General features: G+C 38.2%; 1 protein-coding gene across 3 annotated transcripts in view; it reads left to right on the plus strand.

Moving 5' to 3' along the window:
- The window catches only part of KIF16B (kinesin family member 16B), a 134,265-nt gene that overhangs the window by 86,564 nt on the left and 29,479 nt on the right, over window positions 1-18,222 (plus strand). For 2 of the 3 annotated variants that reach the window (XM_065632211.1, XM_065632212.1), the window contains 2 exons: window positions 3,678-3,800; window positions 10,488-10,577. In XM_065632211.1, the coding sequence (XP_065488283.1) occupies window positions 3,678-3,800; window positions 10,488-10,577 (213 nt within the window). Of the gene's footprint in view, window positions 1-3,630; window positions 3,801-10,487; window positions 10,578-18,222 lie in introns of those variants that run through there. The other variant, XM_065632214.1, reaches the window with a different exon arrangement.

Here is an 18,222-nt window from a genome sequence, read left to right on the forward strand (position 1 = left end):
TTAAGCCTGTAAGGGAATACTGTAGGGCATGAACATACATATTAGCAAAAAACATTATTACTTGAGTACTTACTTTTTGTGAGTCTCTGATATGCTGTATATAAATTTTATTGGGAAAGTGAAGAAATTAAATGTTTCTATCTTATGTAGTAGGTGGATCAAAACTAAAATTACAGCTATGTCTTCTGATTTCCATTTTGGCTGTAGTTTCTGGCTCCCTCGATCTCCTATCTCTCTTCATTAATGTCTTCTCCGTTCCTCCTTTATTGCCTTTTCCTTAATCTTTCTGAATATCTTTGTTTTTCATGATTCTCATCTGTTTTATGCCTATGATCTCAATATTTCAAAACATCTGCTTTTTTTTTTGTTTGAACTGTAAGGTATGTTTCGGTTCCTATGGTACATTTACTGCATGCTCTTAATACTGTGAATGTTCATAGCTTTTGTACTTACAGTTTCTGGAAGAACAGCATTGACAGATTTCCCCCTCCCCTCCTTTTCTCGGTGGGAAACAATGTCATTTAAGTAATTCCTGTTTATTTTGTCCAAATACTAAAGTATTCTACACAATAGAATAAGTCTTTAACTTCCCTTGATATGAGTGTTTAAGGAAAGTATGATGTGAAAATGAACCTGTTTAAAGGGTGTACACATTGGTTGTGCTTTAAATAGGATTTCGACCTTTGGTCATGCTGCTATACTTATGGTAAGACAAACATTTTGAGGCTTATGATCTCTGTACATGTTTCTCATGCTGTTAAATAGATAGTTAGCAACTGGGGATGCTGCCTGAAGGATGGAGTAAGTTTAACTCTAGAGTTCTCTCCATGCAATGTGCCTGGCTTGACTTTCCTCTCCTTCTGCCTGCTTACTAACGGGGGTTTTGATGCTGTGAGATTGCGTCTCTGACAGTCTCTTTAATATTACGTTCCAAGAAATAATGGAGGTATTGAACATTAATAAGATTTCCATTAGTTGAGACTTCACTTTAGCTTAGTACAAGGTTATTTTTCACCTGTTAACACCTGTCAGATGTTCAAATAATAAATAAGCTGTTGTCTCCCATCTTTTGTTTCTTCCCTGGTGAAGGGAGCTGAATACCTTTGAATCCTGTTGCTTGAATGTGCCATCTGCCTTGTTTGAGGAAGATGGTCCTTGGCAGAAAAAGCAGTGGTATCTAATCTAAAATTCTAAATTCTGTAAGCATATTGCCAGTAGAGGTGCAATCTTCTACTAGACAGAGTTAGACTTCAGTCTCTCTACTGGTATAAGAACATTTCCCATTTGTTCTTACCATATGTTAAGACAGGGTAATGTAATTCATGTGGGATTTGAAAAGAAATAACTTGCATTGGATGAGTAAGTAGTGTCTGGAAGGATGAACGCTGGTTTGGATAGAGAATTAAGGGGTTTTTTTAATCATAACAAACCTTTCTACCTTAAGGAAGTCCAAAGGTGAGGAAAATGTGTCACGTTATTTTGAGGTATGGTTTTTGTTTTTAAGAAAAAAAGTATATACAAATATCACACAGAACATGAGGTAGACAGAGTAGTTATGGATTGGACCCTCACCTTGTGTCAGTCCAGCCCAGGAGTGGCTCACATTGACGTTTCTTCTGAGCCTTGCCAAAAGTTAACATTGAGTGGCTCTATCTGGAAGGACTGTCTTAATCAGTTAAATGAGAGCAATTTCTGCAAATAATGCCTTTTCAGATTATACTCCAAAGTTAAATGTTTATGCATGTTGTGTTCCAGATAACATGGTTTTCCTCTTTTGTGTCTCTTTTCAAATCTAAGTTGATGAATATTCTGCACTTTTGTGACCAAATGACTTCACAGCAATTTCTTTTATTCTGCTGTAAATGAAATGTAGCATAATGGTCAATGTTTATGACTATCAAAGCATTATTTAATATTTAATATATCATGGTGTGTTTTTCACAGTACTTTGTGTTTGAGATTATTTTCTTCTCTGACTATTAGCTGTTTGTAATGATTCCCTGAAAATGACTGTAAATAAATTACATCTTGACAGGGGTGGCTTTAAGAGTGACTTTATGGTTTTATTGTTGTTTTAAAACAGATCATATTGTTGTCAAGGCAATGAACTCCTCTTTCCCCCAAGGAAAGAATTACTTACATTTCTACACTCCAGAAATGAGTTTTAGTTGAAAAGCCAGTAACCTGGGGAGAAGTGGAAGAAGGGCAAAATGGCATGGAGAAAATACTTGTTGTGTAAACAAAGGTCACTAAAAATGTTTTTCCATTGCAATGCAAATGTTTTTTGTATTTTCACTAAAAAAAGAAGCTTGTGGAAAACACCTTATAGATACAGTCAGTTAATTAGAACTAAAATTCACTTTCTTTGGATTTTCTTTTAGTCTTAATGCTAAGTTTAAAGGAAATGGCATTGGCATTTATAATTGACTAGGAATGAAATAACAGCCTCCCCTTCTCAAGAGGCAGATGAACATGCCAAAAAGCTGTCTGTAACAAACAGCATTCAGAGAGGCATTTATGAATGAGTTTCACACTTTTCTCCAGCTCCTACAGAGCATCACGTGTACTGGGAGTCCTCAAGCGTTGCCCCAGAGAGACCAGGTGTCACTGAGCAGAGGCGTGAGCCACGTTCATGTGTGAGGGTAGTGTTGGTCAAGACTGAAGAATTTTGACCAAGCAACATGTCTTGTGGTAGTTGCAAAGGGATTGAAAATGAATGTTGAGAATACAGTATCTATATAAGTGATGGATAACATCACTAAGTACAAATATATAACATGGTCATAACTTTAAAGTGATAGTTTCTCAGTCTTCTTTGTTATCAAGTATAACTTGTCATGGTGCTGTTATCTTTTAAGTGCAAGTTCATTAACCTTTTCAGACCAAATATGTTCAACTGAGAAAGTGGAAGACTTCCTCAAAGGCAGTTTCTGTACTTAGTCACTGTAAATGCTTATGCTACTTGTGGACACACTCACTGCAAAGCATTAATCTTTTCAGCTGCAAAATTATTTTATTTTTGACATAACTTCAGATTTACAGATTCCATCTGGCTGTTAGTTGGAGGAATGTGCCCTCATTACAGATACCTTTTTAGACTTTTTGTCAAGACCATGAAAATTTATCGTAATTGAGTTTTCTGTTAATTAGATACGATTTAAATAAAATAGTAGGAAACTGTTCTGATGGTGGATTACTATGTTATTTATAACTTAATTATAAAAAGAGTTTGGATTTAAGAGTCTAACAATTTCTGAATTGCAAACCTGTAAACAGGTTTGTTATATAAAGATAAAGACATAGAAAAATATGGCTGGCTGTGAATGCTTGATTCATGTATTTTTTTAAAAGAGGGCTAATACAAAGTCTTCTGCTTTCCCTTGTTTTTGATATCTAAGCTAAAAATGCCTTTTCAAAGAATAAGCAATATTTTCAAAGACACTTCACCTCAATTTTTCCATGCATAACAAAATGCTAGGGCTTGTTTATAAAAGGAGATCTGCTTTATTTTAAAGTAATTCCTTAATTTTTGAAATAATTTTACCTCTTCCATGTTCTCTTTCCCTGTTTTTCTGGCCAAGAACATTTTCTCGTTTTTAGTGAAGTTCTTTTCTTTTTTTTCTTACGTAGTGATTTTGGTTTTCCTTTGTTCTCCCTATTTGGTATGCACATAAAAGCGGCTGGTCTGTCGTTCTCTGGCACCAAATCCAGATGACCTAAAGGACCCAATTAAAATTAGTATTCCACGCTATGTCCTATGTGGACAAGGAAGGGATGAGCACTACGAGTTTGAAATAAAGGTAAGTGCTTTTCGCTTGCTTCTCCTTAATGTTTGGTTTTTCCATACACATGTTGCTTGCATTTGAACAACAGCAGCATCGTAGTAGCAATAATAATAGAAAAATGCCTTTTGTTTAAAACCAAATAGTTCCTAGTTCACTCTGTCCAGCTGTCAGTGTTCACTGTGACAGCATCACAGTTGGCAAAGATGGAAAGGCTAATTTGAAACATGCTCGAGAGTCTGCAGATTCTACGAATCACTTTAACTCCAATGAAATGTAGTTTTTGTTTCCACTAACAGCAATTGTTGGTTCTGTCTCTCTTCGTTGTCTAAGTGGCCTCAGTACTGCTAAATGCGAGAGGCTGTGAGAAGGCATGCATGATACAGTACACTACAGAGACAGGTATTTTCCAAGTGGATTGGTTGTGCGCAGGAGGTTGATGGTCAGACTCTTGGGGTGGGCAGTTCCAGATCCAGTGTCAAATAATTCAGTTGAAGGTGTTGCGGAGATATGGATTAAAAGCATACTGGTTATAGCCAAGCCCTTTACTGAGATGCGTCAGGTATAAAAAATTATTAGACTTGAAATATTTACCTGAAATGAAAGCATAATTGAAGTATTTTGCACATATCCACAACAAAGGTTTGATTCATTTCTGGCTCTCTTTGTTGTTCAAATTCTTCCCACCCTGCTTTTCCAAGATCTTGCTTGTCCAAACTGTTATCATCTTCCCCTCCATTCTGGTGGCTTCCTCAGTTGATCTTCTGTGCAGAGATGCGGGAAGAAAATGCATATTCATTATGCTTCCTCTGGTACTAAGCCAGAGTTTTTTCAAAGCAAGATGTGAAGTCTAATTGGAAATGTGCTCTCGGTGCATGTGGACATGTAGCATAAGTGATGTACATGGCATCAGAGACAGACTTGGCAGCCTTTGTTACCGAATGTACTGCCAGATGCTTCATTAGCTGGTGTGAGTTGGAGGAGTGACCTGCCCTCACGGTGTGCTGGACCAGTTTTGAACTATGTTCACATTCTCTTTTGCAAAGGCTTTTACTAAGATGGGCAATCTTAGCTCTGTTTGAGCTAATTAAATCTTCATCTTGAAACACACTACACAATTTGTGGATGAAATACTTGCTTCTGCCTTTTGAACGTTTGAATTTCCTGGGGCCAGCGAAAGCCCAGAGCCAAAGAGATGCTGAGAGAAGAGTAAGCGCATACAAAACTTCCCCAAGGGCTGGTCTAGCCGCCAGCTACTTTCAGAACACGGGATTTACTAAACTGGATAATGGTTAGGGAAGATAAATACATTAAAAGGTATTTTCTCTTTATAAGAAGTGGGTGGATTTCTTTTCCAAATATTCTCCCTTCATCTCTAAAACCGCTGTAAGCAGTTGCAATATCGTAGGATGAAGGGACAGTTAAAGACTATGTGCAGGAAGACTTGGCCTTACCTGGAAGCAAATGTAATGGAAGAAAAATGTTGGAAATGGGTGAGACTCGTAACCAGGAAAGAACAGGAGGATATATCGAGGAGAGATACAAATGCATATGAAACGGGCCTCCAGCAGTTCTCTGGCTTGTGGTGTGTTTCTGTGAGAAGCGAGTCTTGCAATCTCACCTCAGTCATGACATGGAATGAGCGGATGCTTTGGCTAAGAGGGCTGTACATGGAACAGTTCTTCTCTTCTGTCCTACTTGCCAGTACCACCTTTTCTCTCTCTCCTGTGGCCTTTCTAGTCTGCCTCTGAAAGAAACTGCTGCGTAAATAACTGCTTTGATGAAGCTCAACGCAAAATTAATGGGTGACATATGGGGTCGGGAATGGGCTATCACTTCAATAATTGTATTCCATTGCTATTAACTTCCTTAGAGCGCTAAATATTTTATTGAAGCTCCTATGGACCTTAGTTTGGTTGTCTTTGGGATGTTTCTTACGGTCATTCCCTTACACTGATCGATCAACTAGTTATGCTTTTTCCTGTGCCTCCGGGTCTCTGTATGTCAGTGGGCTGCTTTTGCTGTGCTCAGGATTTCGTTCCAACCTGCAATCCACAGACCTTCCACAAACCTGGCTATTTTAAACCTTTCCCCTGCAGAGCTCCCAGTAATAACTTGATCCGTATTAATCTTCAGCTGCTGTTACTTTTATGGGAAATCAGGATACATGTATAGTGTTTGCGTTTTTTTCCTTAAAAATGGGGAAAGTAGGAAGACGGGGCAGGGAGGAGAGAACGTGTACCTGCTTATTTCATGCCTTCTTGATGGGTCAGGACACAATGTCAGTTGCTGAAATTACTCCTTATTTCAACCATACTTTACTTTGTTCAAGTTTATTTTCAGATGACCTCATACCAGAATAAGTGTTAGGTCTTGGGGAAGGGCTGGGCCATTGATAATCTCATTTCCTTTGCCAGCTCCCAAATAATCTTTTTTCACCAAGGTCCCTCTTGCTCTTAGGAGAATCAGTAGCTGACCTATTTGCATGTAACAGCACTTTGAAATCTGACAAAGGGACAAGGGATGATTGAATGGAGTTGTAAACCTTTGATTTGTAGCTATCTCAGAAGTATTTTCTTCAGTAGATATTTCTAGTCACTGTGTTTGTAGTTAAATCCTGACATATTGCTCTATAGAGGAAGAAATATAACAAATTTCTATCTATAGCAAATATATAAATTTCTTCTTGTGAAATGCAATAGTGAAGATGACTTCCTTTAGATGCCAAAAGCGAGGGAGCTTGTTCTGCTTTTCTTGGCAGCATCGCAGTCAGTTTTTAAGTCTTTCAACCCTAATATACTATCAAAAAATATTTTCTTTCAGTGCAGGTTCAGCAGCTTGTCCATCTAGACAGATGGTCTGTCCACTCAGGTTCTTCCACTGGATACAGATCCTACATTAAGTTGAGTGACTCCCATGAGAACCTACTGGAAAGAGTTCAAAATAGAAGCAAACCCATACTTTATCAGAGTTAAGGTAGCACCTTCTCCTTCTGCAGCAGGAGATGTCATGCAGCTGTTTGTACCGGTCTGCTGTTAAGTATTCAGTATGAATAGATACATTTCCAAAAAAACCCTTCTGTTTGAGTGACGGTTTTATATGTTGTCTTTATAGACGTGATGAAACAGTAGTGACTTGATCAGGTTTAAACATATTTATGTTAGAATACCAGAAAAATATTATTTTATTCTTCCCTTCCTTTCATGTTGTAATGTGCAGAATATTCAGACAAGGCTGTGCTGGAGACAGCATATGGGAAGAGTTTTTCACATCAATAAAACCAATGGCATCTGCTCCAGACGGTACCTGGGGCTGGCAGAAGGAGCAGGGAGGCAGCAGGGAAGAGGGAACTCCAGCTCAATTAGAATCACGCAGGGTCCCAGGTGATGGAAGCAAAGCCTGGAACCGAGCGCAGCCCCGCAAGGGATCTTCTGCCAAGAGGGAAAATTGTAGATAAGCCTTCTCATTCTTATTCAGTTTTCCTAGTTGTTCGGACTTCTCTCATTTTATTTCTTCTCTTTGATGTTCTCTCAAAACTGGCTTTTTTTTTCTTGTGTTTTAAAGCCTTTCAGTCATTTCTGACGAGTTCTCTATAGAAGATCCAGGCAGATGCACCCCAAAGCAGTGCTTTTCTCTGGGTCTGCTCACAGTTCTGTTCAGCCAAATGCTGTGAAGGGTCTGTTCAAACTGTCCATGTTTCTAGTCAAAGTTTCTTTCTGAGCTCAGCAAACTATTGCAGAATTGGAGTAAAGCAGAAGCAGTACTTACTGAGGCATAGTTCTTAAAGAAAATTATGAACGCCTCATATCTACTTAAATTAGAAAAAAAGAAAAAGCCCAATCTCAACTCTATTGTTTTAATACCCTTAATAATGAATTTTTAAAGGTTCTAAGAAATTTTACAGCAAGTTTTAGCTTTTCAGATGCTGTATTCATAGACAGTGTGAGGAACAGTTTGAACAAGGTCCATTTTGAGCGAGATGAACTTTCACAATGGCCATAGACAGTTTAGCCAGCCCAGGTGGGCATGATCTGTTGCTTCTGATTGCTTCAGAATCAGGTGGAATATATTTTTCCCTCCCCTTATGGTTTTACTTCTGTTTATATGGGGCAGAAGGGGGAACAAACTCTGTGATGCGCTCTACAGTGAAATAAGTTGAAAATATCTGTTAGGTTATTTGCTGTCAGTCATCATGCAGAAGAAAAATTAAGGAGATGGGACTGTAGCATGTCCTTTCAAATTTCTAAGAAAACATAGGAAATGTTGTGCTTGAAGGAAAAAAAAGTCACAATTCTGAGGCAAGTCTAGGATCACATAAGTGCCCAGATAAGAATATTTTGAAAATCTATCTTACAGATTTACTTAACCGTATATATTTTTAATTAAGAAAATATTTTTCACTACCATATTAGCAAATAACAAGTAAAAAATAAAGGGCTTTTCAAATTTGCTTTAATTGCTGTTGTTCAAAAGATCTGCGTATGTCTCAGTCCCATATGCACAGAGCCTATGTAGTCTGTCATACAGCTTTTTGAAGGGAGAAAAAGAATCCCAGACCAAACCGGTTGGATCAGCTTTAGAAATAAAAGACCCTTTTTTGGAAATGCTACTGCTATGCCAGGTGAGCTGTAATTCTCCTATTGATCCTGATAACATTATTGTTAAGCTTTGTGGACCGGTTTAGCTTTGAAATGTGTTTTCCTATAATCTCAGCAGTAACAACAATAAGATTTTGCAATGCATTACTTGCTAGTCGCATTACAAGAATTAGGAAAATAAATGAAGAAGATGACAGGGACCGAGTTGGATCAAGCCAAGCCACAAGAGAACAGATCCTTCAGATCTTAGGCAGCACAGATATGTACAAATGAAATTATCACAGCAAAAATTTACAACTCAGAAGTATTAAAATACAGAATTAAAGCAAAAAGAAAGCAGGAATGAGTAACATCTTTATTTTATGATTAGCCGTTGCACTCTAATGTTTACCTAAAGGACTTTGTGGTTCTTGTGTTCAAATTATTCAGAACAAAATGGTTAATTGGTCGATCAAGGTAAGTTTAACATGCATGTTCCTGAATTGTTACTTTTCTTTGTTAAATCTGCCTATGCATGTTAAATCCATTCACGTGGTTTGTGAAGTTTGAGATACTGCTAACAGTATATTGAGGGAATGTAGTCTATCATGCAGGTGTCCTAGTAGCAGTCAAGCTTATTGGTGACAAGAAAGATTAGTCTTATCAGAAATAATGAATTTGCATTGTGGAGGTGTGCTAGAAGAACCTATGCTTTAATATTTGTGAAAAGTTTTGAGAAGGCCAGTTTTGTTTACTTACATCTTTTAGTTAAAAACAGAGGTAAAAATAGGGGAAAAAAACACCCCACCCAAAAACCTGGTTCCTGATGTCGTAAAACACACAATAATTCTGGGTGTTCCAGAACAGTTCCCCTGGTTATCCTGTTCTGTGTACACCAAAGGCAGTGGGGATGGGGAAGGCTGGACCAGAGATGAGCATGAGCTACAGTGGTTGGGTACTGGTTTCCTCTGACTTTATTGCTCTGTTTTCTCTTTCTTCTACTCATTTATCTTGCTCTGTTGTGACTCTGTAACTTTCCGATACGCTCGGTTGTGAGGGATCTACTCCTTCATTTTTGGAGTCGCTTTAGGATTAAAAGCCAAGCCTGCGTCTCTGTGAAATGCATTTTATTAAAATGCTTATTTTTGATCTTTATTCATAGCTAGGCAGAGGTAATATCACATATTAGGCCTGTTGGATTAAAGAAGCAACAGTCTTCAGGTTTAGGCAATACCAGCTGGCTTTCTCCAGCTCTACTATTCAGTGTAAAAAAAAAATGCCCATCCTCTGGGCAGCATGGCTTCTTGGGAGCCTTGCATCACCAGAGCTACAGAAGGACTTGACTGTAAAATTTACTTCGTTTCACATAATTTTAGACAGTGAAAAATTTTCTTTCCCTGAACTTTTTGTTGGTTTCTCAGTTTCAGTCAGAATTCAGTGAATAACTGATGGCAATGTTGGCTTGCCCTCCCCCTTCATTTCTGTTGCTGTGCACTTTATTCACAGGAGTAATTCTGTTAATTTTAATGAAACTTCCTGTAAAACGAGATGTTCATCAACATACTGATGACAGAATGTTTTAAAAGAATATCTTCTACTGAAAGCCAGCATATGTATTTTTTTTTACCTTTCAAATTGGAATCTCATCCCAGTAATGGACTCCGTGTGTATGAGAAACACATATTTATTGTCTATGTGTGTAGCTGTGTATATGTGTGTGTGTATGAGAAGAGATACATTTCTGTGAATGTATAGAGAGCCTTTACTGTGCTTGCGCTGGGTGGTGTTCGTTCATCAGTGGAACACCCACTGATTGTAACGCTATGAGCTGCAAAGCTGCACCAAGGAATGATTGGGGATATTTAAATGTATTTACAGCATTCCAAACCATTCCGGAATAGGGAGTTAAATGCCTTCAGTGTTTTTTCTTTGCAATCAGCGCTCCTTATTAAATGCAGTTCTGTGACTGTAATGACAGAAAAATTAAGTAAACTTATAAAAGCTTATGAATTTAAGGGAACTAAGAATTGTCTGTGTTAATCTGATAACCTTGTATACTGCAAGTTTTCAGTGTTTACACATTGTGTGGTTTTACTTCTGTTTTTTCTTTTTATATTATCTGATATAGATAACAGTCCTGCATGAGACGTGGACAGTGTTCAGGCGGTACAGTCGTTTTCGGGAAATGCATAAAACTTTAAAACTGAAGTACCCAGAGGTAAGTTTTGGTAAAACTTCTTTTGCAGAAAAGAGTGGTGTTAGAGACTTGAAAATAAGTTTGTTGTTTTTTGTTTTTTGGTTTTTTTTTAAAGTTGTATGCCTAAAACCAATATTCCTCTCAGCTGCATCTTCTAGTAAGATTGGCAAGCTCCTCAGCAGTTCAGAGCTCCACGGCTCCTAGATAGAGGATGGATATAGCAGTGAAACTGTGACTCTGTCTATTGCCTCCAGCCATTAATTCCTTTTACTGCTGGCCGGCGGCGTTCCCTGGAGGCTGCTGGTGTGTTCATTGCAAGATGCTTGCAGTCAGATCATGTCATCCTGACAACTCCTCATTTAAAAGAAGAGCCTTGTCTCAGAGATACCCTTTTCTAATAGTGGCTTCCAGGTTTCTGCGAAATGGAAAACTGATCGTTCTGACCACCTGGGAGACTCTGGGTGTTCAGGATATGAGGAGCTGTGGCTGACAGAGATTTAGTTCATTGGAACTGAGCGTTTGTAGAGTTACAGTTCTTGGTTTCCACATCTGATTTTTAATAATTAACATTTTTCTTACTTTCTACTTGTTCCCTTGGATATTAGAAGAAATAAATCATTCAAGCAATGGAAGTGATCCTGATTTGAGAGTTAACATGAGTAAAGAAGCCTGGGCCATATATTCATGGGCAATATATTAGAAAACATGTATATGTTCAAGAAAGAGAGAGATGCAATAATGTGCAAGTGCTTCCTTGGTCTTCACTGACATATTCTTTAAGCTAAAAAGTAATTGAGCATGGAAAAAGCTTGAGTTTTAAAGAGTAAAATATATAGATTTGTGTTTTCTGGAGATTCTGGTCATTAAGACCCATTCCAATGCAGTATGGAAACCAGAAATTGAAACTACCACACACGAAATATCTAACAAAAAGCTTAGAGAGAGAATTAGGGAAAAAGATAAAAATGAGTTTTGCGGGGGGAATCAAAAGGTGCTCTTTCCACAAATGCTTTTAAAAATATTACTTCTGAATGAACATCAGTATCATATTTTTGATTCGAATGAATTGCCATTTCCTCTTGGATGTTAAAGTTATAGTCTGTCGACAGTAATATCCTACTCTTATATCTTACTCTTGAAAAAGCAGCTCGGCAGTCATCCAGCTGAAACAGAAAAGGGCCACCTGAATCCATCTGCAGGCTGATCTTCCCCGTTTGTGAAAATGTGTTTGCGTAGACTTTTCCAGAGTCTGTTATCACTCCTGACAATACATCGAGGAACAATTGAACCTGGCTTTTACAGTTATGTCAGAGGGGGAGCAACTTCTTTGTAGTATGTAGTAATCAGGGCCGGGAGGAATCTGATGCTCTTAAAGCCATTATCAAAATGTCCTGTGTGCTGCAGTATATTAATGTCACTCTGTGACTCACAGTACAAATTCAGGCTTTTTTTGTTTTACAGGAGGGCGTGGGGCTTTTTGTGGGTGTGGGGTTTTTGTTATTATTTTGTTTTGGTGTTTGCGTTTAAGTTTTTTGTTTGTTTGGGTTTGGTTGGTTTGTTTGTTTTGAAGAAACGTGAGAGCAGACAGAGGCCTCAGCCCGTGAGGTGCCCAGGCCCAGGGAAGCTTCCGGAGCAGCTCACAGTGGCCACAGGCGGATGTGCCTGGGCTACAAAATGGCGGCCGCACCAAAATGGCCTCCTCACGGCAGTGAGTCTGTGAGCGGAGCCCTTCCCTGAAACCAGGCACTCTCTGAGGTGACTTCCCAGGACTGAGAGACCTCGCCTGCCCCTTGGTGAGGGATTTTTCTTCTGGAAATATCCTTGAGTAAGCCTTGTAGCTGCGGTGCTCAGTCTTTCTAACCCTGGGTGGTGCACCAACACCCAGGTGTCTTCTCCCAAGTAACAAGTGGTAGGAGGAGACAAAATGGCCTCAAGTTGCGCCAGGGGAGGTTCATATTGGATACTGGGAACAATTTCTTTCCGGAAAGAGCTGTGGAGCATTGGACCAGGCTGCCCAGGGCAGTGGTGGAGTCGCCATCCCTGGAGGTGCTGATGAGGTGCAGATGAGGTTCTCAGGGACATGAGGTAGTGCCAGGGGTGGGTTATGGTTGGACTTGATCTTGAGGGTCTTTTCCAACCAAAACGATTCTATGAACACGGGAGTGGTGTTACTAGGTCAAAATGAAGTCTAGCATCCAAGAGCATACACATTAGATAATATCCTAGCACAGAGCAAAGGTACTTTGTTTTCTTCATCTTGGAGTCTTCCCAGCTGAAGTTATTTTGGTGGTAATTCATAGTTCATGAATAATATTTTTCCTGTGGATTTTATCTATATTTTCTATTCTCTATGCCACTCACTTTATAGGTCTCTTATACAGGTAATTTTCTTTTTATTTTTTTTTTCTTTCTTTTTTTAAACTTCTTTCTCTGTTTGTGGTCATGCTTGCAAGGTTAATACATTGTCTAGTTTAATGTGCCCATTTGTTTCTGATTGACACTTCTGTGTTGCCGTATGTCTGTGTCTTAGTTAAACTTGTTGAGATTCACATCTAGTACATTAATGGAATTATTTGTTTAACTATGCAGATGATTAAATTTTGAATTTCCATATAGTAGTTTGTTTCATTAATATTAATATCAATATTAATGTTATCTGTTCCCTTCTCAACAATTTTTGTAAGTCAGGGCAAATACCATGCCTCACAAGTTTGCCATTATAACTTTCCCTAAAATATTATACTCTTTGGAGAAGCATAGTAGTGTGGGTTTGGCTTCTAATATGCTTGAAGAAAATGTTTAGACATGTTACTTTCTAAAACAATAGATTTATAGTGTTAGTTGTATCTTCTTCCAGCCTTTATTGAGCCTTCACTTCGCAATAACCTTCAATAAATTATCAGTGAGGTTCGAGTATGTGTATCTTTGATAAATACAAAGCACAGTGAAGTTCAGGAGAAGCGAGATAAATATTTGGTCGCATCATCTCCTGCTTTTAGATAGGTACTGTCACTTGAGTGCCGGCTTTGGAAACCCTTGCAGCACTGATGTTGTGTTGTTTATTTTACATAGTACAGCTGTTGTGTCCACTCCTGCTTTGAGACTTAGGGCAGTACAAGGAAAAGGCACGTCTGGGGCAGATGAAACCCAGCTAACACACAGCTGGTTTCTTCTGCTCATCAGCATTTCTACAAACTACTGTGTCCTTGTTCACGAGAAGGGAAGAGCACATTGTGATGGATGAAACGTGTAATGTCGTTCGCTGTAGTGAAGATTTCATTATCAATGTTACATATGTGAATGATCGATAGCTTCCCATATTTTTACCTTTATTTAAAATAGCCTTAATATATGGTAATTTTGGATTAATTTTGCAACGTGAGTAGGAGTTCAGTTTGTTTGGTAAATTGAAAATAATCTGTCTGCTTCTGCTCATCTGTCATTGACCTAATTTGGGATTCACCATGACACTAAAATGCATTTTAGTACCAAACTTGGCAAAGTTGTGTCCTTAGTTACTGTATATTATTCCAGAGAAACTTGATCCTTAAAAGCAATGTTATCAGAATCCATCAGGGTTGAATTTTATTTTGCATAGTTCACCTTCCAACTCTAAATTAATATTTATAATGAACAGCGAAAATACTGCGGACGTGTTTAATGTATGAGTGTCCTGCTTTTAGAAGTGAACTTTACAGCTCATTAATTGCTCAGCTCAGAGTTACTACATCAGTATTTTAATAATTTGCTGATCTTGCATTTCGTGTTGCTGCCACTGAATTCCCAAAGGAATGTATTGGGAAACTGATTTATTAGGAAGGGGTTTTTATTTGTTTTTTTTTTTTCCTTTTAAATAGTATCTCTTTCGGAAGCAGAAACTATCTAATGTCTACCAGTCTTATAATATGCAATATATTTTATATACCTGCATATTTTTTCCAATGTAATTAAGTGGTTGCTGACAACTGGATATCTAATTGAAATATGTCACACGCAAATTTTGAAAGACTGAAGAAGCTGCAGCAAGGTGAGATTGTGCCAGAGGCAGATGACTACCAGCGTTTTAACGGTGCCCGTTTTTTTTAGGTCTGCATGATTGTCATTTGCTCAGCTTTAGCTTTCTTATGCTGCTAGATTGTTAATGACTCTCTTATTATTTTTGGAATTTTAATTAAGACCATACTTGGCTTTTAGTTGCAGTAGTCTCTGTAATGAATGTACTTTTTTATTGTTACTGTCAGAAGCAGGAGCAAATGGGGTCTTTAATAGAGAAATGAGAACTTTCAGAGGAAGATCCTCCTTTAACTTTTCCTTCATCTTCTCATACTAGTTCATGGTTTTGACGTATTACTGGGGTGCTGGTTGCTGCAGAAAACCTTCCCTTCCTTATCCTTGTTTTGCTCTGAGGGAAAACTCACTGTCCCATCCCTGTTAGTTCAGCAAGTTCAAGTGATGCGCTGTTGCGATGGCCAGTGCTCTCCTCTTCTTACCACTTGTCTCTTCCCTCTTTCAAAGGAGAGCAGAGGAACAGTTGTCTGTTTGTTTTCCCTACCCAAATCCAAAGTTTATGAAGTCACTCATCCCATGCAGGTGTCTGCAATTCCTATTTGCATCCAAGTTTCTAGGCCAGGTTTTGTGGGCCTTTCACTGTAGGCTCTGCTTATGGACTTGCCTGTCAATCTTCTTGGAACTTCTGTGTCCATAAAAATGTCTACATGGTGTTAAGGGGAGCACCAACTATTGAGGCAATTTTATTACTAATAGTGATTCTCAAAATATTAGCAAATCCATAGAGAGCTGCCAAAGACAATCTAAAAGGTATGCTTGCATTTATAGATTCATTCGTGGAATTAAGGACATATGCGTGGAGGCAAGATTGCTACAGGAGTGCTGAAGCTATCAACTTCTAGCTTATTTAACAGAATGTAATAATTTGTGTATTTGTATTTAATATATGGGTTCTATATATAAGCGTATATTGATATCTTTCACAGTCTAAAGCACAAAAGGACTGTTTATAATTATTAAGGAACTGTAGGTTGTATTTGAGCCAACTTCCCCTTCTGCCAGTCTGGTTTTTGTTGTCTTACATGACTGAATGGATGCATAACACCCATATCAGAAACATCTACGTAAACTTATACCTTCAAGCCAAAGTTCCCAGGTGATCTACCCCCATCTGCTATTCCCCCCAGGGAAATGAGTGTGTGGGATATATTGCAGTAGCAAATCAATATCATGAATCTCTGAGGTTGGGATTAGACACTGTTGCTTGGATGACAGGGTTTTTCAGGCACGTTAAGTACAGGACAGTAAAGATTGTATTTTATAGCTTTTAGGAAAAGAAGTGCTATCTGGTTTCCTCTTTTTTTTTTTTAATGTAGTATTCTGGAGGAAAGGCTTTCATTGGTGATGTCAATGAGAGTTACATACTGCTTCTTTTTATTTCTGAAGATAATATCCTGTGCTTATCAGAAATCTCTGACAGAATATTATTCTGTTTGAATAATATTGAGGCTTGAACTCGAGACTTTTGTCTTTGGGAGGAGTTAGCAGGCTGATCTTTGCTTTGCATACCTGTGAGAATTGCATGAAACTCAAAAGAGCAGAAGATATTTCTCTAGTTTTTCAAAAATAGTATGTGGATGTTTTTAAAAACCTATTGCATTCAAAATGTTTCTTGCAAGCTTATTTTTAAAATCTTTTAAAATATTTCAGATTTTTCAAAACTTGAAGTAGCTTGTTCATTTTTTACTGGAAGTGTTTTCTGTCTCAGAGAAGAGATATAAGAAATATGTTATATCTCAGTGAAGCCATTTCCCATTTCATCCAGCCATAACCACCCAACTTTATGTATATGTTTGCTATTAAAATAGAATAGGCACCAGTTTTGTAATCCTTCAAGTTCTTTTTAGACTCTTTTATAGACCCACTTATTTAGGACTAATTCTGCCCTGTTAACGAGGAATGAAGAGGCATGAACTCTTCATTTAATCACCACTGACTGATCTTGCTGTCCTTTCCTTTTGCCTCCCTACTCTTCTGGGTGACTGCCAGGGAGCAATCTCCCTTTTCTTTTTCAGTGGTCCATACATCTGGTGCTCCTGATAAGTTATACGTGGAAGAAATCTGCAACATGACATGTTGGCAGAGAGAATGGTGAGGGGATGGATTTGAGATGAAACCATTAATTTTAGGAGAGCATCCTTGGATTCTGGAAGAGGTTTTGTCCAGGATCACTGACAGAGAAATGCAACTTTTTTACTGACATTTAAGACACAGTTGGTGGGAGTTTGGGGATTTTTATTCTGCCCACTCCCTTCCTCCCTCCCCCCCAAATAGCCTCAAGGGTAATTAGGCAATTTCTCTCTATTTATGTAATTATTACCTTTTTTTTTTTTCTAAATTCTTAGCACAGATGCAGAGATCTCCCTCCTAAGGAAGAACACACAGAGAAATTAAACCAGGAGCAGAGCAGCAAGGCAGCAGACTTGTGCAGAGCACTTAGGGCAGCGTTCTCGCTGGGGTCTTGGCTGTCTGGCCCATTCTGATTTTAACTGTGCAGCTGTAGCGTCTCATCAAATGTAAAATTTGTGTTAATCACCTGGGATGACTTGGAAAGGGAAAAGGAGGAGGAAGCAATACCCTGGAAGCACTTGGCTTGCAGGGCTGACGAGCAGGTTGCCACGTAACCAGTGAGCTCCTGAGGCTCGGGAGCTGCTTTGGCAGCAGGAGAAAGCTTGGTGCATCAGAGCTGGCCAGCCTGAATCTCTGCTGGTTTTACCTTTTTCTTTTTTCCTCATTTATTGGCATCAGTAACTGGATATTTAATTAATACAGAAGATCTAGGTAGTATGCTCATATTGAATGCCAAATTCTGGATATTTGGATGCTTCTAGTGTTGTAGGTAGTATAAAGCACTGTAGCTGTACATAACTGTAACTAAAAACTTCTAAGATGATATTTTAAGTTAGTTTGTTCTGAAACCTTCAATGCTTATGCTGAAGCATTGATTCTGCAGTGACTAAAGCCCCAATCCCTTCACAAGTTCAATGATTATTGAGATTGATGTATAGAAACCGAATTGACCAAGAAATTATTTGAAATCAAGGGTTACATGTACTAGAGACAGCAGGATATAGCATATAGTATTGAACATGGTGGTACAAATCTTGCTACAAATGTTTTCTCATTATTTTAGAAAGTCTAGTTTTACCTGTGTATGGATTCTTAATTCAGATTTTTTCAGCCTCTAGGAACTCCATAACCCTTAGTGAGCATAGTAGATGACAATATTTTAAGATTTATTTCTGTATTTGAAAATTTGATCCAGTGAAGAAATGAGCTTGTTGATGTGTTCTGCTTGGATTGGAAGGATGTTTCTGGATATTAACTACTAAACTTGGATATACATATGTATTTTAATAATCAAGAATATGCACTATAGATTTGCTTTTATACAATGGAAAAACATAATAGAAGAGTAACAAATTTAACATGGCAACCTAAGGACAAACACCAAGCGTGCATTAGAAGTCTAAAAGCTTTTTTGCAAGAAAGTCTATATTTGAGCATAGATTAGAATGAAAATTGTTTACAACATTGTAAATATCAAGTGCCATGATGTGTATTAAAATAATACCCCTGGCAGAACTGCAGGTATATA

This window comes from Caloenas nicobarica, chromosome 3 (assembly GCF_036013445.1).
Source record: "Caloenas nicobarica isolate bCalNic1 chromosome 3, bCalNic1.hap1, whole genome shotgun sequence".
Classification (NCBI taxonomy): domain Eukaryota; kingdom Metazoa; phylum Chordata; class Aves; order Columbiformes; family Columbidae; genus Caloenas; species Caloenas nicobarica.